The sequence below is a fragment of the Hyperolius riggenbachi genome, unplaced genomic scaffold, assembly GCF_040937935.1.
Source record: "Hyperolius riggenbachi isolate aHypRig1 unplaced genomic scaffold, aHypRig1.pri scaffold_320, whole genome shotgun sequence".
Lineage (NCBI taxonomy): Eukaryota > Metazoa > Chordata > Amphibia > Anura > Hyperoliidae > Hyperolius > Hyperolius riggenbachi.
Genome location: NW_027152531.1, coordinates 57,501 through 80,000, shown reverse-complemented (window position 1 = coordinate 80,000; position 22,500 = coordinate 57,501). Strand labels below are relative to the sequence as shown.

The following is a 22,500-nucleotide window of genomic DNA, read 5'->3' as shown; positions in this document are numbered from 1 at the left end:
TTTCCCACAGACTGTGATAGTTTGTGAAGGGTATGAATAATTTTGGACTGGACACATTTTAGCTCAAATAAAAGTGGATAATTTTTTTCCCCACAATAATATCTCTTGTACATCGTCTTATCTTTTGGGAGACACCTCTGTCATTTCCCGTCACAAAAAAAATACTTGCTGGTTGAATAAAATTAACTTTAAGTTACTTTTACAAAATTTGCCAGGGGTATGAATAATTATGGGCAGCACTGTATATATACAGGGGTTGGACAAAATAATGGAAACACCTAACATTTTGGCGCTACTGTAACAGAAGCTGCCCGAATGCTTGGCATTTCAAGAGGTACTGTCTCAAAAGTAATGACTGCCTTTGAAAGAGAAGGAAAAATGTCCTCAGCAAAGCACAGTTGTGGCCGAAAGTCGAAGTTGTCTGAGAGAGACCAACGGATGCTAAATCGAATTGTTAGAAAAGCTCACAAGACTACGGCTCCTAAACTCACTGCAGAGCTGAATGAACACCTACAGAACCCAGTTTCCACAAAAACTGTTCATCGGGAGCTGCACAAATCTGGATTCCACGGAAGAACTGCAATTTGAAGCATTTGTCTTTGAGAGCAGAGGTTTTCTAAGTGTTTAGATTGGTGTAGAAACAACCAGAATTGGTCCCTCGAGCAGTGGAAAAGTGTGATTTTCTCTGCTGAATCATCGTTTACCTTATTTCCGACCTCCGGCCGAGTGTACGTTTGGAGACAGCCGAAAGAAGCAATTCATCCAGACTGCCTTCTCCCAACCGTAAAACATGGCGGGGGTTCTGTGATGATCTGCGGTGCTATTTCTTGGAAATCCACCGGGCCAATGGTTTCCCTTCATGGAAGAATTATCAGCCGAGACTATTTAGGAATTCTGGGCAACCAAGTTCATCCTATGGTTCAAGAATTGTTTCCAGAGGGGAATGCCATCTTTCAAGATGATAATGACCCCAATCCATACAGCTAGAATTGTTAAAGAATGGCACGAGGAACATTCTATTTAAGTTGAGCATCTCATCTGGCCACCACAATCCCCAGACCTCAACATTATTGAGCATTTATGGTCGTTATTAGAGATTCAAGTAAGAGGTCGATTTCCGCCGCCATCGTCTCTATAAGAACTGGAGGGTGTTTTAAGAATGGGCTAAAATTCCTTTGGAAACAATTCACAATTTGTATGAATCAATACCTCGGAGAATTGAGGCTGTAATTGCCGCAAAAGGTGGCCCTACACCATATTAAAATATATTTTGTTGATTTTAAAGGTGTTTCCATTATTTTGTCCAACCCCTGTATATATACACAGTGGCTTGCAAAAGTATTCGGCCCCCTTGAAGTGTTCCACATTTTGTCACATTACTGCCACAAACATGAATCAATTTTATTGGAATTCCACGTGAAAGACCAACACAAAGTGATGTACACGTGAGAAGTGGAACGAAAATCATACATCATTCCAAACATATTAACTGCAAAGTGGGGTGTGTGTAATTATTCAGCCCACTTTGGTCTGAGTGCAGTCAGTTGCCCATAGACATTGCCTGATGAGTGCTAATGACTAAATAGAGTGCACCTGTGTGTAATCTAATGTTAGTACAAATACAGCTGCTCTGTGAGGGCCTCAGAGGTTGTCTAATACTCACGGGCCACTTTTGTGGCCTGTCGCTAGCGAGAATAAATCTCGCTTCAGACCTCATAGATAGCAGGGGCATGTGTGCCCCTGCTAAAACGCCGCTATCCCGCGGCTTAACGGGGGTCCCTTCACCCCCAAATCCCCCTCCGTGCAGCGGGGGAGCGCTTCCTGGTTGGGGCAGGGCTAACCGCCGCAGCCCTGCCCCACGCGCGTCTGTCAGCGCGTATCTCCGCCTCTCCCCTGCCCCTCTCAGTCTTCCTTCACTGAGAGGGGCGGGGGAGAGGCGGCGATGCGCCGCTGATAGACGCGCTGTGAGGCAGGGCTGCAGCCGTTAGCCCTGCCTCCAGGAAGCAATAAATCACGACCAAATCTACAACCAAGTATTGCGGGGGTGGGTTTGGAGGTGAAGGGACCCCCGTTTAGCGACGCGATGGCGGCGGTTTAGCAGGGGCACACATGCCCCTGCTAACTATGAGCTCTGAAGCGAGATTTATTCTCGCTTCAGAGTCTCTTTAAAGAAGGCTTAGGCTACAAAAGGTTTTCCTAAAGCCTTGAACATCCCACGGAGCACTGTTCAAGCGATCATTCAGAAATGGAAGGAGTATGGCACAACTGTAAACCTACCAAGACAAGGCCATCCACCTAAACTCACAGGCCGAACAAGGAGAGCGCTGATCAGAAATGCAGTCAAGAGGCCCATGGTGACTCTGGACGAGCTGCAGAGATCTACAGCTCAGGTGGGAGACTCTGTCCATAGGACAACTATTAGTCATGCACTGTACAAAGTTGGCCTTTATGGAAGAGTGGCAAGAAGAAAGGCATTGTTAACAGAAAAGCATAAGAAGTCCCGTTTGCAGTTTGCCACAAGCCATGTGGGGGACACAGCAACCATGTGGAAGAAGGTGCTCTGGTCAGATGAGACCAAACTGGAACTTTTTGGCCAAAATGCAAAACGCTATGTGTGGCAGAAAACTAACACTGCACATCACTCTGAACACACCATCCCCACTGTCAAATATGGTGGTGGCAGCATCATGCTCTGGGGGTGCATCTCTTCAGCAGGGACAGGGAAGCTGGTCAGAGTTGATGGGAAGATGAATGGAGCCAAATACAGGGCAAACTTGGAAGAAAACTTCTTGGAGACGACAAAAGACTTGAGACTGGGGCAGAGGTTCACCTTCCAGCAGGACAATGACCCTAAACATAAAGCCAGGGCAACAATGGAATGGTTTAAAGCAAAACATATCTATGTGTTAGAATGGCCCAGTCAAAGTCCAGATCTAAATCCAATCGAGAATCTGTGGCAAGATCTAAAAACTGCTGTTCACAAACGCTGTCCATCTAATCTGACTGAGCTGGAGCTGTTTTGCAAAGAAGAATGGGCAAGGATTTCAGTCTCTAGATGTGCAAAGCTGGTAGAGACATACCCTAAAAGACTGGCAGCTGTAATTGCAGCAAAAGGTGGTTCTACAAAGTATTGACTCAGGGGGGCGAATAATTACGCACAACCCACTTTGCAGTTATTTATTTGTAAAAAATGTTTGGAATCATGTATGATTTTCTTTCCACTTCTCGCATGTACACCACTTTGTATTGCTCTTTCACGTGGAATTCCAATAAAATTGATGCATGTTTGTGGCAATAATATGACAAAATGTGGAAAACTTTAAGGGGGCCGAATACTTTTGCGACCCACTGTATATATCATTACCTCTGGTGGTGAGGCCGGACAGTCTGCTCCCGCTGGGCTGACTTTCTCGGATGATCAGTGATGATTGTCCCTCATCGTCCTTCTGATCCTCAATATCGATCTCTTCCACTTGCATTTCTTCATGCAGAACTCCGCCCAGATCCCCATCACCTTCATCCGATTCCACGTGGAGCCCTGAGGGACAACAAACCACCACAGATCTCAGCAAGTCACCGACCTGTCACTCCTCTCATTTCACAATCGGCCTGACCACTATCCAGACACATTTATCGGCTGTATGACTTTATTGTGGAACTCTCTGCATTCCTACATATAAGTATATCAAGCTTTAGACTGTAAGCTCACAAGGGCAGAGCTCTCTCACCGCTTGTGTCTTGGAATCTGCTATACACTTTGTTCATCAGGTTACATTTGTTGCTGTAATTACTACATGTGCCAGTTCTGTATTATGTACCAGAGTCTATATTTGGGGCGTATCATTGTCTGTATTGTGTTTTACTCCATGTTGGTTTCTTACTTTGTACAGTGCCACAGAATATGTTTATAAATCAATGCTGATAATTTGACCACAGGAAGCAGTTATGGCAAATTCTATACCTGCGTTCTATATACACTGATGTATGGGAGGGTGAAGGCTGGCGTTGTACCTTTTTAGCTGATTGCAGTCGATGGACGGATGTCTTTTTTCAACCAATCACTGTAATATGTCACTACGCATCTAAAGGATACCAGAGCTGAAATAACCTGGAGAACCGGGGGAGCAGACGTGTACTGTGACCTGCGCTGATGCCCACCGCACCCCCCTACGCCCCCGCAGTCTACCTAAATGCCTCTCGGCAGCCTCTTCCGGCCACAGGCGCGCACTGTCGGACCCGTGCAACTCGGCCTGCGCAGTAAAGCCCGACTCTGGCGGCTCAGAAGAGGCTGCCAGAGGGGCATTTAGGTTGACAGGGGAAGAGAGGAGAACGGCGGGGGGGAGGGGGGGGGAGATGGGGGCATTAGACATCAGGACAGGGTCACAGTATATGTCTGTTCCACCAGTTCCTCTAGCTTAATTCACATCTGGTGTCCTTTAACCTGCTGAGCGGTCTGGACGAGCTCAGCTCGTCCAACACCGCCAGAGGCTGCCGCTCAGGCCCTGCTGGGCCGATTTTCGTCAAATAAAACGCAGCACACGCAGCCGGCACTTTGCCAGCCGCGTGTGCTGCCTGATCGCCGCCGCTCTGCGGCGATCCGCCGCGAGCAGCGGCGAAAGAGGGTCCCCCCAGCCGCCTGAGCCCAGCGTAGCCGGAACAAAAAGTTCCGGCCAGCGCTAAGGGCTGGATCGGAGGCGGCTGACGTCAGGACGTCGGCTGACGTCGATGACGTCACTCCGCTCGTCGCTATGGCGACGATGTAAGCAAAACAAGGAAGGCCGCTCATTGCGGCCTTCCTTGTCTATTCTGGGCGCCGGAGGCGATCGGAAGAACGCCTCCGGAGCGCCCTCTAGTGGGCTTTCATGCAGCCAACTTTCAGTTGGCTGCATGAAATAGGTTTTTTTTAATTTAAGAAAAACCCTCCCGCAGCCACCCTGGCGATTTAATCAGAACGCCAGGGTGGTTAAAGCAGGGGTCCCCAACCTTTTTAAGCTCGGGGCCCACTATCCCGACCAAACTTTTCTCTGGGGCCCCCCGGGGGGAGGGGGGCGTGGTTAGTGGCGGTGGCAGCCCCCCCTTTTCCCTGATTTTGAGTGTAGTATATAGGTAAGTAGGTATCTAGGTATAGTTGCCCCCAGTATAGGTAGCTAACACAGTTGCCCCTGTATAAGGACTATAGTTGCCTCAGTATAGTTAGTTAGGTAGTATAGTTACCCCAATATAGCAAGTACAGTTACCCCAGTATAGCTGCCCCAGTGTAGCTAGCAGAGGCGCCCCCCCCCCCCCCCGCCGCTCCTGTTACCTTATGAGCGGGCGGCCGCTTCCTTCCTTATATTCCTCCAGCCTCGGCTCTCCTCTTCGCAGCATGTCGTATTACAGCAGCGCTTCCTGTGCGGTTGCTGTAAGGAAGGGAAGGAGGTGGGGTAGCGGCTTCCTGTAGCGGCGATACGCATCACCGTTACTATGGGAACCGCTGTCCCGGCTCCCTTGGCTCTTTACACCAGCCGCGCAGGAAGCGCTGCTGTAATACGACATGCTGCGAAGAGGAGAGCCGCGGCTGGAGGAATATAAGGAAGGAAGCGGCCGCCCGCTCATAAGGTAACAGGAGCGGCGGCCGCGGGGGGGAGAGGGAGAAGGCGCGGCCCCCCAGAAATCTGCCCAAGGACCCCCAGGGGGCCACGGCCCCCAGGTTGGGGACCCATGCTTTAAAGGATACCCAAGGTGACATGTGACATGATGAGATAGACATGTGTATGTACAGTGCCTAGCACACAAATAACTAGGCTGTGTTCCTTTTTTTCTTTCGCTGCCTGAAAGAGTTAAAGATCAGGTATGTAAGTGGCAGAAAATGCGTTCTGAGAGCAGGAAAGAGATAAAAAAGGGTCAATAGTTCATAGATTTTAGCTCTGGCGTATTTCAATGAATGTAGTGTAGCGGGGGTGTCTCAGCACCTTGCAGGAAAAAAATATAGGAGACAAATACGGGAGCCCAATAGTGTAGTATATTAGTATGCAATTGAAAAAAGAAATTTCAATAAATTACTACTCACAAAAGGAGGTTGCAAGGGCAACCAACCGTAGGAAGCAGGGGGAGACCATAAACCCGACTCCACTCGGGGTAGTCCCAGCCGGGACCTGGATGTGGTCGCTCTCCTTGAAAAAGTAAGGACAGGTGTCCACTGTGGGGCACCCACAGGTGGTCTGTCACCACCCCTCAAACACAGATTGTTTGGGGGTATAGCTATGCACAATGGAAGGTAAAGAGGCGCCCTGGTTGAAATAAAAGCATCTAAAAACAGCTTAAAATCGAGGAAATGATATGAGGTGGCTTACCTCAATAACGAAATCCTTGTATATGACAAAAGATTTTTATTTAGCACAAGCAACGCGTTTCGCGGGTCCAAGCCCGCTTCATCAGGCCAATAAAAGTGCCTACAATAGTAAAAGAGCTCCTCAGTATAACTGTATCGACAGCGTTATAGGTTAATACAATGAATATTTATGCATTACACATTTATATCCTAATAGTATACATACCATTGTGGTTAAATGAAAAACGATCAAATGATTCGATAGATCCATCAATCAGTAAAACGATTTTTCAAAAAAGTAAATATAACCTAATTTAAGGATCTGGACTGCTGATCTAGAATGGGAGATGGTAAATATGCAAATGCAGTGTTCAGTTGCATGTGAAGGTATGTATATAATGTTCAAAAAGGATCAACAGTCCATGGGCCTGATTCACAAAGCCACGCAAACCGTCCAGCATGGGTGCGCCAAACAGCCAGCACGCGAAGCGCCGCCCAAGGACCCGCGCGACCGCGGCAAACCACGCCCACGAATATCAAATCGCGGCACCCCACGCGCGCAAAAGCCCGCGAACAGCACCCCACGCGTCAACCACCCAGCACACCCGCGCCAAACAGCCCGCACACCCCTGCGAACCAAGCCGACATGCCCAAAATTTCCATATGCTGCAGGAGGTTTTTATAACAAAAATTAAAAACTAAAGTTTTATATATATATATATATATATATATATATATATATATATATATATATATATATATATATATATATATATATATATATATATATATATATATATATATAAATATATATTTATAACTTTAGTTATATATATATATATATATATATATATATATATATATATATATATATATATATATATATTTATAACTTTAGTTTTTAATTTTTGTTATAAAAACCTCCTGCAGCATATGGAAATTTTGGGCATGTCGGCTTGGTTCGCAGGGGCGTGCGGGCTGTTTGGCGCGGGTGTGCTGGGCGGTTGGCGCGTGGGGTGCTGTTCGCGGGCTTTTGCGCGCGCGTGGGATTTACCATCTCCCATTCTAGATCAGCAGTCCAGATCCTTAAATTAGGTTATATTTACTTTTTTGAAAAATCGTTTTTCTGATTGATGGATCTATCGAATAATTTGATCGTTTTTCATTTAATCACAATGGTATGTATACTATTAGGATATAAATGTATAATGCATAAGTATTCATTGTATTAACCTATAACGCTGTCGATACAGTTATACTGAGGAGCTCTTTCACTATTGTAGGCACTTTTATTGGCCTGATGAAGCGGGCTTGGACCCGCGAAACGCGTTGCTTGTGCTAAATAAAAATCTTTTGTCATATACAAGGATTTCGTTATTGAGGTAAGCCACCTCATATCATTTCCTCGATTTTAAGCTGTTTTTAGATGCTTTTATTTCAACCAGGGCGCCTCTTTACCTTCAATTGTGCACTTCAATGAATGTGTCATTGAGCAAAAACAATAAGGCTAGGTTTCCATTTGTGCGGCGGCATATGTCTTGCGAGACGCGATGCCGGCACAGCTGTTGCCTCTCGCAGCCGAATCCCTCTAGCCGCGCTATGCACGGCTATGGGATTCAGACAGCTACGCACAAAATTATGCTGCAGGGCCTCAGATTTTTCCTCAGCCACGAATTCGGATGGCTCTCAGACTTCTATAGGCTGCTGAAATCCATCCGAATTCGTGGGCGGGGAATCGGCCTGGATTCGCAGCAGTGGAAACCCGGCCTAAGACAGTTAAAACTTAAAAAGTAGATTTAAACTTAAAATAAAACTGTGGAATAACTTAAAAACTCATTTTTAGGAGAAGGAAGACAAATACAATTGTTTATTTCATTAGTTTATTTTCACTTCGGTGTCCTTTAAGTGGGGCTCAGATGCTTTCCTGGCACTGAGGGACATCTGTGGTTACAATTTCTAGGCGATTCCCGCCGGTGTTGAGCCAGGGATTTATCTGACTGCCATCTGGAGTCGGGAAGGAATTTTCTCTCCTAAAAGGTTAATTGGCCCAGGCCTAGTATGGTTTTTTTTATTGCCTTCCCTGGATCAACTGTTACATAGTTATTTGGGTTGAAAAAAAGACATACGTCCATCGAGTTCAACCAGAGAACAAAGTACAACTCCAGCCTGCTCCCTCCCATACCCCTGTTGATCCAGAGGAAGGCGAAAAAACCCTTACAAGGCATGCTCCAATTAGCCCCTAAAGGGAAAAATTCCTTCCCGACTCCAGATGGCAATCAGATAAAATCCCTGCATCAACATCACTGGGCATTACCTAGTAATTGTAGCCATGGATGTCTTTCAACGCAAGGAAAGCATCCAAGCCCCCTTTAACCACCTGAGCGGTCTGGACGAGCTCAGCTCGTCCAACACCGCCGGAGGCTGCCGCTCAGGCCCTGCTGGGCCGATTTACATCAAATAAAAAGCAGCACACGCAGCCGGCACTTTGCCAGCCGCGTGTGCTGCCTGATCGCCGCCGCTCTGCGGCGATCCGCCGCGAGCAGCGGCGAAAGAGGGTCCCCCCAGCCGCCTGAGCCCAGCGTAGCCGGAACAAAAAGTTCCGGCCAGCGCTAAGGGCTGGATCGGAGGCGGCTGACGTCAGGACGTCGGCTGACGTCGATGACGTCACTCCGCTCGTCGCTATGGCGACGATGTAAGCAAAACAAGGAAGGCCGCTCATTGCGGCCTTCCTTGTTTATTCTGGGCGCCGGAGGCGATCGGAAGATCGCCTCCGGAGCGCCCTCTAGTGGGCTTTCATGCAGCCAACTTTCAGTTGGCTGCATGAAATAGTTTTTTTTTTATTTAAAAAAAACCCTCCCGCAGCCACCCTGGCGATTTAATCAGAACGCCAGGGTGGTTAAATGCAGGTATAGAGTTTGCCATAACGACTTCCTGTGGCAATGCATTCCACATCTTAATCACTCTTACTGTAAAGAAGCCTTTCCTAAATAAATGGCTAAAACGTTTTTCCTCCATGCGCAGATCATGTCCTCTAGTCCTTTGAGAAGGCCTAGGGACAAAAAGCTCATCCGCCAAGCTATTATATTGCCCTCTGATGTATTTATACATGTTAATTAGATCTCCTCTAAGGCGTCTTTTCTCTAGACTAAATAAACCCAGTTTATCTAACCTGTGACATGTGATGGTGCAGGACAGAAACAACAACAACAACAACAACAACAAATAACATTTGTAAAGCGCTTTTCTCCCATGGGACTCAAAACGCATAAGGTACCCAATGCTTACTTATTGATGTTTTCCTGGTTGAACTCAATGGATGAATGTCTTCCTTACAAGCAAACTATGTGCCTATGGAGGTGGTTTGTGTCGCCTTCTAGCTATGGGTCCGGATTACTGTAGTTGACCTGCTTTTTGTTTTAATCTATATACAGTATATACTAAGCGCTAGTCATTATTTTTTATTTAAATGAGTAATTTATAAAGAGAAAAGAGTAAAGATTTGTGCTTGTACTATGAGTCTGCTCACCTGCAGGGGGCGCCCTCTGCACGGGGCTAATGTCCAGGCGAGGAGGGGAGGAGACACAGGGACGAGGGGCGGAGCCACGGGGCATCCCACTAGAGATAAACGTGGAGTCTCTCCTCTGATCGGCGGCGTCTGTAATTCCACAAACAGATGACATTACACAACTCCCAATAACAATATCAGCAGACCCGCAGACTGTTCATGAACAGTGGTACTCACCAGAGCTGGAAGAGTGACGCCCCCCAGTGGCCGGCTGGTGCATGGCGGGCAGACTCTGAGAGGAGCTGAGGAGATATAGCGATGAGGTCACACCGAGTATATCAGACAGCACAGAATACTTTACAGCCCCTCCTCCACCACCAGTCAGGACCAATAACCCAGCATAAGGCAAACACTGGCTACATAGCATGCTATGAAGTCCTAAAGCCAGAAGGAAGTATTGAGGTTCCCTATCCAGCCCCCCACAGCACTCTCTATTCCCAACCTTCCTTATGGGGAGCTCCACTTAAAGGGAGCCCAAGGTGAGTGGGACATGGAGGTCGCCATATGTATTTCCTTTTAAAGAGAATCTGTACTGTGAAAATCTTACATAAATAAACGTACCAGCCTGCTTGTGGTCTTCTCCTAGCCCCCCTCTGTGACATTTTCCATCCTCCTGCTGCTTTCTTGGTGGTAAAATCGCTGTTTATGTAAACAATGAAGATGGCCGCCAAACAGGAAATACATCATCAGAGCAGGTGCCTGTTTGCAGAGGCTCCTCTCAAACGTGACTTCACTGCTGTAATGTTTCTCCCACTTGTTGCCTTGGCTGCTTGTCTGAGCTTTGAACTGATCTTTCTGCACTCACAGCTGTTCACAAGGTCACAGACAGGCTGGCTGAGAGCAGAGACGCTGGCTGTGACTCATACACACAACACACACGCAGTCTGCAGGGGGCGTGGGGAAGGTGTGCATAACTTCTCCCTATCACAGCACATTCCTCTCTGGGCTGACAAAGGAAAGAAGATTAGATATAATACAGAGACAGTGCAACTAGGAAAGGCTGCAGTAAGACAGACCACATTAGAACAGGTATAGGAACTTATAGGATAAAAGAAATAAGGCTGAACATTTTGTTACAGAGACTCTTTAAGCAATACCATTTGCCTGGCAGCCCTCCTGATCCTCTGCCTACGTTTAGCCATAGCCCCTGAACAAGCATGCAGCAGATCAGGTACTCTGGAACAAGCATGCTGCGGATCCAGTAATACCTCAGTCAGCTGAGTCAGAGTTTTAAGACCCAGACACTAGTTATACCAGAGAGATCAGCAGGACAGCCAGGCAACTGGCATTGTTTACAAGGAAATACATATGGCAGTCTCCATATCCCTGACACCTCGGGTTCACTGTAAAGCAGCCGTGTCCGCCATACTATCCCAGGGGAAAAATCAGATTTCACCTATTCATGTCAATGTAAAAGGCTGCCATTCTCACAGTAATCAAGCCAGAGTCCCCACACTTGGCACAGTTGGTCACTTGGTGACCGAGGTTACAAATCCAGGAAAAGTGGGAGGAGCATAAAACAGCCAATCAAATTTCAGCCATTTATTCCAGTGAAGAGGCCAATTCAGCACACTGCGGCTCTAACAGTGCATTACAGGGCCATACAAATGAGCACACAAATAAATTGCGCCTCCTTTCCTTGCCACCAACAGAGCTTCCTATTGGTAGCACCTGAATGCTGCTGCCACCTTCAGCTGTTTTTTTTTTTTATTATTATTAATTTTAGGGTTTTTTTTACATTTATCCCTCCCACCCTCTCCCCCGAGATCCAATAACAGCGATCGCCTCTCTAATGCTGGTCGATCGATTATTTCCCGACATGTTCGATCGGGTCCTGATCGTCACGGCCGTCGATTTACTCATGTAAAGTATGCACAATCGACGGCCGTAACGATCGAAACCCAATCGAACATATCGGAAATAATCGATTGACTGGGATCGATCCCGCTGATCGAGCGGGGAATCACAACATGTGTACCCAGCATAAGACATCAGCCTATGAGAGGGATCCTCTCCTGGGGACAGCTCAGTGACAGACCTGTCCCCCATACAGCACTCCACTGGATCGCATCACTGTGCCAGTATTTGCAGCCGTTTTTTTTTTTTTTTTTTCTTTATATATAGCCTGCCAGCCCCGATCATGGCTGGCAGGCTGTTTACAGAGCAGAGCTACGTAACTCAGCGGGATCATCCGTAATCCCTGCTAATCTCCGCCCCCAGGACTTCACTCCAATTGGCGTTAGGTGGTCGTAGAGTGGTTAAATTATTGATGCCAAGGACCCCAAAGCTCACACAATTAGTCATCGACTGACTGTGTGTGTCAAGGTTAGAAAAAGTGGGCGGAGCCAACAACCACCAAATACATACGCGGGCAACGCCGGGTCTTCAGCTAGTAGTAAATAAAGAGAAAACTGGTCCAGGCATTTTCCATCTTTACTGCCTCTGACTGATGCCAATCCTGATGTCATTTCCTCCGTTACTCCTCTGTCTGAAACGTTGTATGCAGAACTGCACTGTCCTATCTAGCTCGCTTTGTAAACACATGTGAGCAGAAGGTGAGCCGCGTTATAGATGAATATCTGCTGAACTGAGCAAAGCAACCCGGAAGTGAAATAATACCACAAAGGTGAGATACCCCAGCAGGGAAAGTCAATGAGATGCAAATCATTTCCAGTTCATGCAAATCTATGCAAATGTATGCAGCTTGGAAATGAACCAATCAAATCCTGCTGATGCATCTTATTTTTTACTGCAGAATTGCTTGAAAGCACACGTGAAGTGAGAGGGGATATGGAGGCTGCCATATTATTAAACAACGCAGATTGCCTGGCTGCCCTGCTGATCCTCTGCCTCTAATACATTTAGCCACAGCCCCTGAACAAGCATGCAGCACATCAGGTGACTGCAGTGTGACTGGATTAGATGCATGCTTGTTTCAGGTGTGTGATTCAGCCACTAGTGCAGCCAGAGAGATCAGCAGCACTGCCAGGCCACTGGTATTGTGTAACAGGAAATAAATATGGCAGCCTCCATATCCAGTAATGGTGTCAGGTATTGTTACTGATGATAATATTAATAATGTGAATAATACCGGAGATCCGGGTCTGGAGCAGCTTCAAAGTCCCAGATGAATATAGCGTCTCCGGCAGAGATGACCGTCTGCTGGTCTGGAGAGAACGCCAGCTGCTGGATCGCCTCCGAGTGACCGATGAAGGCCTAAAACAGACACGGGGAGAGGGGGAAACGTGAATCCTATAAGACGGGAGGAACATGCAGTGCAGCCCCCTGTGTGTAGATCGCAGTGCAGCCCCCTGTGTGTAGATCGCAGTGCAGCCCCCTGTGTGTAGATCGCAGTGCAGCCCCCTGTGTGTAGATCGCAGTGCAGCCCCCAGTGTGTAGATCGCAGTGCAGCCCCCTGTGTGTAGATCGCAGTGCAGCCCCCTGTGTGTAGATCGCAGTGCAGCCCCCTGTGTGTAGATCGCAGTGCAGCCCCCTGTGTGTAGATCGCAGTGCAGCCCCCTGTGTGTAGATCGCAGTGCAGCCCCCTGTGTGTAGATCGCAGTGCAGCCCCCTGTGTGTAGATCGCAGTGCAGCCCCGTGTGTAGATCGCAGTGCAGCCCCCTGTGTGTAGATCGCAGTGCAGCCCCCTGTGTGTAGATCGCAGTGCAGCCCCCTGTGTGTAGATCGCAGTGCAGCCCCCTGTGTGTATATTGCAGTAGATCGTGTAGTTGGCAGTGCAGTGTGTATTGTGAGAAGCAGCATAGAGCAGTGCAGCCCCCTGTGTGTAGATCGCAGTGCAGCCCCCTGTGTGTAGATCGCAGTGCAGCCCCCAGTGTGTAGATCGCAGTGCAGCCCCCAGTGTGTAGATCGCAGTGCAGCCCCCTGTGTGTAGATCGCAGTGCAGCCCCCTGTGTGTAGATCGCAGTGCAGCCCCCAGTGTGTAGATCGCAGTGCAGCCCCCAGTGTGTAGATCGCAGTGCAGCCCCCAGTGTGTAGATCGCAGTGCAGCCCCCAGTGTGTATATTGCAGTAGATTGTGTAGTTGGCAGTGCATGCGTGTGTTGTGAGAAGCAGCATACGGCAGTGGTGATCATGGTCCTCTGTATTACCTGTGGGCGGGAGGATCCGGCAGACTCCTGGTCCCACACTTTGATGATTTTGTCCTCGGCTGTCAGCAGATACTTGTCATTGTCACTCAGAGCCAGCAGGGGGCAGTGCTGTCTGTGCACCTTCACCACCTGAGGAGATCACATGACAGAGACACTGCAGTGCTGTAAACACACACACACACGTCACAGGTACTTCCTGTCATTGTCACTCAGTGCCAGTAGGGGGCAGTGCTGTCTGTGCTCCTGAGGAGATCACATGACAGAGACACTGCAGCGCTGTACACACACTAGTCACAAGTGCTTCCTGTCATTGTCACTCAGTGCCAGCAGGGGGCAGTGCTGTCTGTGCTCCTGAGGAGGTCACATGACAGACACTGCAGCGGTGTACACACACTAGTCACAGGTGTTTCCTTTCATTGTCGCTCGGTGCCAGCAGGGGGCAGTGCTGTCTGTGCTCCTGAGGAGATCACATGACAGAGACACTGCAGTGCTGTACACACACACTAGTCATAGGTGCTTCCTGTCATTGTCACTCAGTGCCAGCAGGGGGCAGTGCTGTCTGTGCTCCTGAGGAGATCACATGACAGAGACACTGCAGTGCTGTACACACACTAGTCATAGGTGCTTCCTGTCATTGTCACTCAGTGCCAGCAGGGGGCAGTGCTGTCTGTGCTCCTGAGGAGGTCACATGACAGACACTGCAGTGCTGTACACACACTAGTCATAGGTGCTTCCTGTCATTGTCACTCAGTGCCAGCAGGGGGCAGTGCTGTCTGTGCTCCTGAGGAGATCACATGACATTACACTGCAGCGCTGTACACACACTAGTCACAAGCGCTTCCTGTCATTGTCACTCAGTGCCAGCAGGGGACAGTGCTGTCCGTGCTCCTGAGGAGATCACATGACATTACATGCAGCGCTGTACACACACTAGTCACAGGTGCTTCCTGTCATTGTCACTCAGTGCCAGCAGGGGGCAGTGCTGTCTGTGCTCCTGAGGAGATCACATGACATTACATGCAGCGCTGTACACACACTAGTCACAAGCGCTTCCTGTCATTGTCACTCAGTGCCAGCAGGGGACAGTGCTGTCTGTGCTCCTGAGGAGATCACATGACATTACATGCAGCGCTGTACACACACTAGTCACAGGTGCTTCCTGTCATTGTCACTCAGTGCCAGCAGGGGGCAGTGCTGTCTGTGCTCCTGAGGAGATCACATGACATTACATGCAGCGCTGTACACACACTAGTCACAGGTGCTTCCTTCCTTGTTTAGACATCAAGCAGACAGACAAATGACAGCGCTCGAGGCTGCACCTGAATTGTAAGCCTACAGAGGCAATGCAGAGGCCCCCTGGGACTAAATACATGCCTTGCATACAAAACAGATGCAAATTATGTGCCAATTCTAATCTAAAAATTTTGAACAATTTCAATTTTTTTCAAAATCTTTGTATGCAAGGCATGTATTTAGTCCCGGGGGCCTCTGCATTGCCTCTGTTGGCTTACATTGCAGGTGCAGCCTCGAGCGCTGTCATTTGTCTGTCAGTTTGTTTGATGTAATGTGTATACCATTTATGATTAGCAGCACGAGGAATATTATGGTTTTATTGCTAGATTAGTGTTAGTTGTTCCCCGAGGGGGTCCGTCACCGCCGTGGGGAAGTCTATGAGGTACTAATCTGTGCAAACATTATCACTGAGGATAACACCACCCCCCCCCCCCCCCCCTGCAGTGAATGCTGGGTGTGTAATATCGTCCAGTTACTGGAGCTCTGCACATCACTGCAGATAGATCATTCAGGTATAAGGTCTATCCCGAGAGGGTACGTCACCGCCTTGGGGAAGTCTATTAGGTAATAATCTGTGCACACATTATCACTGAAGCTAACACCCCCCTTTGCCTGTAGTGAGTGCTAGGTGTGTAATATCGTCCAGTTACTGGAGCTCTGCACATCAATGCAGATAGATCATTCAGGTATAAGGTCTATCCCGAGGGGGTCCGTCACCGCCGTGGGAAAGTCTATTAGGTAATAATATGTGCACACATTATCACTGAGGATAACACCCCCCTCTCCCTGTAGTGAGTGCTAGGTGTGTAATATCGTCCAGTTACTGGAGCTCTGCACATCAATGCAGATAGATCATTCAGGTATAAGTTCTATCCCGAGAGGGCCCGTTACCGCCGTGGGGAAGTCTATTAGGTAATCTGTGCACACATTATCACTGAGGATAACACCCCCTTTGCCTGTAGTGAGTGCTGGTTGTGTAATACCGTCCAGTTACTGGAGCTCTGCACATCAATGCAGATAGATCATTCAGGTATAAGGTCTATCCCGAGGGGGTACGTCACTGCCGTGGAAGAGTCTATTAGGTAATAATCAGTGCACACATTATCACTGAAGCTAACAACCCCCTTGCCTGTAGTGAGTGCTAGGTGTGTAATATCGTCCAGTTACTGGAGCTCTGCACATCAATGCAGATAGATCATTCAGGTATAAGTTCTATCCCGAGGGGGTACGTCACCGCCGTGGGGGAGTCTATTAGGTAATAATCTGTGCACACATTATCACTGAAGCTAACACCCCCTTTGCCTGTAGTGAGTGCTAGGTGTGTAATATCGTCCAGTTACTGGAGCTCTGCATATCAATGCAGATAGATCATTCAGGTATAAGGTCTATCCCGAGGGGGTCCGTCACCGCCGTGGGAAAGTCTATTAGGTAATAATATGTGCACACATTATCACTGAGGATAACACCCCCCTCTCCCTGTAGTGAGTGCTAGGTGTGTAATATCGTCCAGTTACTGGAGCTCTGCACATCAATGCAGATAGATCATTCAGGTATAAGTTCTATCCCGAGAGGGCACGTTACCGCCGTGGGGAAGTCTATTAGGTAATCTGTGCACACATTATCACTGAGGATAACACCCCCTTTGCCTGTAGTGAGTGCTGGTTGTGTAATACCGTCCAGTTACTGGAGCTCTGCACATCAATGCAGATAGATCATTCAGGTATAAGGTCTATCCCGAGGGGGTACGTCACTGCCGTGGAAGAGTCTATTAGGTAATAATCAGTGCACACATTATCACTGAAGCTAACACCCCCTTTGCCTGTAGTGAGTGCTAGGTGTGTAATATCGTCCAGTTACTGGAGCTCTGCATATCACTGCAGATAGATCATTCAGGTATAAGGTCTATCCCGAGGGGGTCCGTTACCGCCGTGGGGGAGTCTATTAGGTAATAATCTGTGCACACATTACCCTCCCTTTGCCTGTAGTGAGTGCTAGGTGTGTAATATCGTCCAGTTACTGGAGCTCTGCACATCAATGCAGATAGATCATTCAGGTATAAGTTCTATCCCGAGGGGGTCCGTCACCGCCGTGGGGAAGTCTATTAGGTAATCTGTGCACACATTATCACTGAAGCTAACACCCTCCCTTTGCCTGTAGTGAGTGCTGGTTGTGTAATATCGTCCAGTTACTGGAGCTCTGCACATCAATGCAGAAAGATCATTCAGGTATAAGGTCTATCCTGAGGGGACCCGTCACTGTCGTGGGGAAGTGTATTAGGTAATAATCTGTGCACACATTATTACTGAAGCTAACACCCCCCTCTGCCTGTAGTGAGTGCTGGGTGTGTAATATCGTCCAGTTACTGGAGCTCTGCACATCAATGCAGATAGATCATTCAGGTATCAGGTCTATCCCGAGGGGGTCCGTCACCGCCGTGGAAGAGTCTATTAGGTAATAATCTGTGCACACATTATCACTGAAGCTAACATCCCCCTTTTGCCTGTAGTGAGTGCTAGTTGTGTAATACCGTCCAGTTACTGGAGCTCTGCACATCAATGCAGATAGATCATTCAGGTAAAAGGTCTATCCCGAGGGGGTCCGTCACCGCCGTGGGGGAAGTCTATTAGGTAATAATCTGTGCACACATTATCACTGAGGATAACACCCCCCTCTCCCTGTAGTGAGTGCTAGGTGTGTAATATCGTCCAGTTACTGGAGCTCTGCATATCAATGCAGATTGATCATTCAGGTATAAGGTCTATCCCGAGGGGGTACGTCACCGCCGTGGGGAAGTCTATTAGGTAATAATCTGGGCACACATTATCACTGAAGCCAACACCCCCCCTTTGCCTGTAGTGAGTGCTAGGTGTGTAATATCGTCCAGTTACTGGAGCTCTGCTCATCAATGCAGATAGATCATTCAGGTATAAGTTCTATCCCGAGAGGGCCCGTCACTGTCGTGGGGAAGTCTATTAGGTAATAATGTGTGCACACACTATCACTGAAGCTAACAACCCCCTTGCCTGTAGTGAGTGCTAGGTGTGTAATATCGTCCAGTTACTGGAGCTCTGCATATCAATGCAGATAGATCATTCAGGTATAAGTTCTATCCCAAGGGGGTCCGTCACCGCCGTGGGGAAGTCTATTAGGTAATCTGTGCACACATTATCACTGAAGCTAACACCCCCCTTTTGCCTGTAGTGAGTGCTAGGTGTGTAATATCGTCCAGTTACTGGAGCTCTGCACATCAATGCAGATAGATCATTCAGGTATAAGGTCTATCCCGAGGGGGTACGTCACCGCCGTGGGGAAGTCTATTAGGTAATAATCTGGGCACACATTATCACTGAAGCCAACACCCCCCCTTTGCCTGTAGTGAGTGCTAGGTGTGTAATATCGTCCAGTTACTGGAGCTCTGCTCATCAATGCAGATTGATCATTCAGGTATAAGTTCTATCCCGAGGGGGTACGTCACCGCTGTGGGGAAGTCTATTAGGTAATCTGTGCACACACTATCACTGAAGCTAACACCCTCCCTTTGCCTGTAGTGAGTGCTGGTTGTGTAATATCGTCCAGTTACTGGAGCTCTGCACATCAATGCAGAAAGATCATTCAGGTATAAGGTCTATCCTGAGGGGACCCGTCACTGTCGTGGGGAAGTGTATTAGGTAATAATCTGTGCACACATTATTACTGAAGCTAACACCCCCCTCTGCCTGTAGTGAGTGCTGGGTGTGTAATATCGTCCAGTTACTGGAGCTCTGCACATCAATGCAGATAGATCATTCAGGTATCAGGTCTATCCCGAGGGGGTCCGTCACCGCCGTGGAAGAGTCTATTAGGTAATAATCTGTGCACACATTATCACTGAAGCTAACATCCCCCTTTTGCCTGTAGTGAGTGCTAGTTGTGTAATACCGTCCAGTTACTGGAGCTCTGCACATCAATGCAGATAGATCATTCAGGTAAAAGGTCTATCCCGAGGGGGTCCGTCACCGCCGTGGGGGAAGTCTATTAGGTAATAATCTGTGCACACATTATCACTGAGGATAACACCCCCCTCTCCCTGTAGTGAGTGCTAGGTGTGTAATATCGTCCAGTTACTGGAGCTCTGCATATCAATGCAGATTGATCATTCAGGTATAAGGTCTATCCCGAGGGGGTACGTCACCGCCGTGGGGAAGTCTATTAGGTAATAATCTGGGCACACATTATCACTGAAGCCAACACCCCCCCTTTGCCTGTAGTGAGTGCTAGGTGTGTAATATCGTCCAGTTACTGGAGCTCTGCTCATCAATGCAGATAGATCATTCAGGTATAAGTTCTATCCCGAGAGGGCCCGTCACTGTCGTGGGGAAGTCTATTAGGTAATAATGTGTGCACACACTATCACTGAAGCTAACAACCCCCTTGCCTGTAGTGAGTGCTAGGTGTGTAATATCGTCCAGTTACTGGAGCTCTGCACATCAATGCAGATAGATCATTCAGGTATAAGTTCTATCCCGAGGGGGTCCGTCACCGCCGTGGGGAAGTCTATTAGGTAATCTGTGCACACATTATCACTGAAGCTAACACCCTCCCTTTGCCTGTAGTGAGTGCTGGTTGTGTAATATCGTCCAGTTACTGGAGCTCTGCACATCAATGCAGAAAGATCATTCAGGTATAAGGTCTATCCCGAGGGGACCCGTCACTGTCGTGGGGAAGTCTATTAGGTAATAATCTGTGCACACATTATTACTGAAGCTAACACCCCCCTCTGCCTGTAGTGAGTGCTGGGTGTGTAATATCGTCCAGTTACTGGAGCTCTGCACATCAATGCAGATAGATCATTCAGGTATCAGGTCTATCCCGAGGGGGTCCGTCACCGCCGTGGAAGAGTCTATTAGGTAATAATCTGTGCACACATTATCACTGAAGCTAACACCCCCCTTTTGCCTGTAGTGAGTGCTAGTTGTGTAATACCGTCCAGTTACTGGAGCTCTGCACATCAATGCAGATAGATCATTCAGGTAAAAGGTCTATCCCGAGGGGGTCCGTCACCGCCGTGGGGGAAGTCTATTAGGTAATAATCTGTGCACACATTATCACTGAAGCTAACACCCCCCTTGCCTGTAGTGAGTGCTAGGTGTGTAATATCGTCCAGTTACTGGAGCTCTGCACATCAATGCAGATAGATCATTCAGGTATAAGTTCTATCCCGAGAGGGCCAGTCACCGCTGTGGGGAAGTCTATTAGGTAATCTGGGCACACATTATCACTGAAGCTAACACCCCCCCTTTGCCTGTAGTGAGTGCTAGGTGTGTAATATCGTCCAGTTACTGGAGCTCTGCACATCAATGCAGATAGATCATTCAGGTATAAGTTCTATCCCGAGAGGGCCCGTCACCGCTGTGGGGAAGTCTATTAGGTAATAACCTGGGCACACATTATCACTGAAGCTAACACCCCCCTCTGCCTGTAGTGAGTGCTAGGTGTGTAATATCGTCCAGTTACTGGAGCTCTGCTCATCAATGCAGATAGATCATTCAGGTATAAGTTCTATCCCGAGGGGGCCCGTCACCGCTGTGGGGAAGTCTATTAGGTAATCTGTGCACACATTATCACTGAGGAGAACACCCCCCTCTGCCTGTAGTGAGTGCTAGTTGTGTAATATCGTCCAGTTACTGGAGCTCTGCACATCAATGCAGATAGATCATTCAGGTATCAGGTCTATCCCGAGGGGGTCCGTTACCGCCGTGGGGGAGTCTATTAGGTAATAATCTGTGCACACATTATCACTGAAGCTAACACCCCCCTGCCTGTAGTGAGTGCTGGGTGTGTAATATCGTCCAGTTACTGGAGCTCTGCACATCACTGCAGATTGATCATTCAGGTATAAGTTCTATCCCGAGGGGGTACGTCACCGCCGTGGAAGAGTCTATTAGGTAATAATCTGTGCACACATTATCACTGAAGCTAACACCCCCCTTTTGCCTGTAGTGAGTGCTAGTTGTGTAATACCGTCCAGTTACTGGAGCTCTGCACATCAATGCAGATAGATCATTCAGGTAAAAGGTCTATCCCGAGGGGGTCCGTCACCGCCGTGGGGGAAGTCTATTAGGTAATAATCTGTGCACACATTATCACTGAAGCTAACACCCCCCTTGCCTGTAGTGAGTGCTAGGTGTGTAATATCGTCCAGTTACTGGAGCTCTGCACATCAATGCAGATAGATCATTCAGGTATAAGTTCTATCCCGAGAGGGCCCGTCACCGCTGTGGGGAAGTCTATTAGGTAATCTGGGCACACATTATCACTGAAGCTAACACCCCCCCTTTGCCTGTAGTGAGTGCTAGGTGTGTAATATCGTCCAGTTACTGGAGCTCTGCACATCAATGCAGATAGATCATTCAGGTATAAGTTCTATCCCGAGAGGGCCCGTCACCGCTGTGGGGAAGTCTATTAGGTAATAACCTGGGCACACATTATCACTGAAGCTAACACCCCCCTCTGCCTGTAGTGAGTGCTAGGTGTGTAATATCGTCCAGTTACTGGAGCTCTGCACATCAATGCAGATAGATCATTCAGGTATAAGTTCTATCCCGAGGGGGTACGTCACCGCCGTGGGGGAGTCTATTAGGTAATCTGTGCACACATTATCACTGAAGCTAACACCCCCTCTGCCTGTAGTGAGTGCTAGGTGTGTAATATCGTCCAGTTACTGGAGCTCTGCACATCAATGCAGATAGATCATTCAAGTATCAGGTCTATCCCGAGGGGGTCCGTCACCGCCGTGGAAGAGTCTATTAGGTAATAATCTGTGCACACATTATCACTGAAGCTAACACCCCCCTCTGCCTGTAGTGAGTGCTAGGTGTGTAATATCGTCCAGTTACTGGAGCTCTGCACATCAATGCAGATAGATCATTCAAGTATCAGGTCTATCCCGAGGGGGTCCGTCACTGTCGTGGGGAAGTCTATTAGGTAATAATCTGTGCACACATTATCACTGAGGATAACACCCCCCTCTGCCTGTAGTGAGTGCTAGGTGTGTAATATCGTCCAGTTACTGGAGCTCTGCACATCAATGCAGATAGATCATTCAGGTATAAGGTCTATCCCGAGGGGGCCCGTCACCGCCGTGGAAGAGTCTATTAGGTAATAATCTGTGCACACATTATCACTGAAGCTAACAACCCCCTTGCCTGTAGTGAGTGCTGGGTGTGTAATATCGTCCAGTTACTG

The 22,500-nt window shown here is 48.2% G+C and overlaps 1 protein-coding gene across 1 annotated transcript in view; it reads right to left on the bottom strand.

Moving 5' to 3' along the window:
* LOC137543892 (WD repeat-containing protein 90-like) overlaps positions 1-22,500 on the bottom strand; it is a gene marked incomplete at its 3' end in the record, with an annotated part of 81,260 nt that overhangs the window by 1,436 nt on the left and 57,324 nt on the right. Inside the window, exons 16-20 of the mRNA XM_068264966.1 lie at positions 13,984-14,112; positions 12,967-13,091; positions 10,053-10,117; positions 9,837-9,965; positions 3,365-3,538 (exon numbers count right to left, since the gene is read on the bottom strand). Of these exons, the coding sequence (XP_068121067.1) occupies positions 3,365-3,538; positions 9,837-9,965; positions 10,053-10,117; positions 12,967-13,091; positions 13,984-14,112 (622 nt within the window). The remainder of the gene's footprint in view (positions 1-3,364; positions 3,539-9,836; positions 9,966-10,052; positions 10,118-12,966; positions 13,092-13,983; positions 14,113-22,500) is intronic.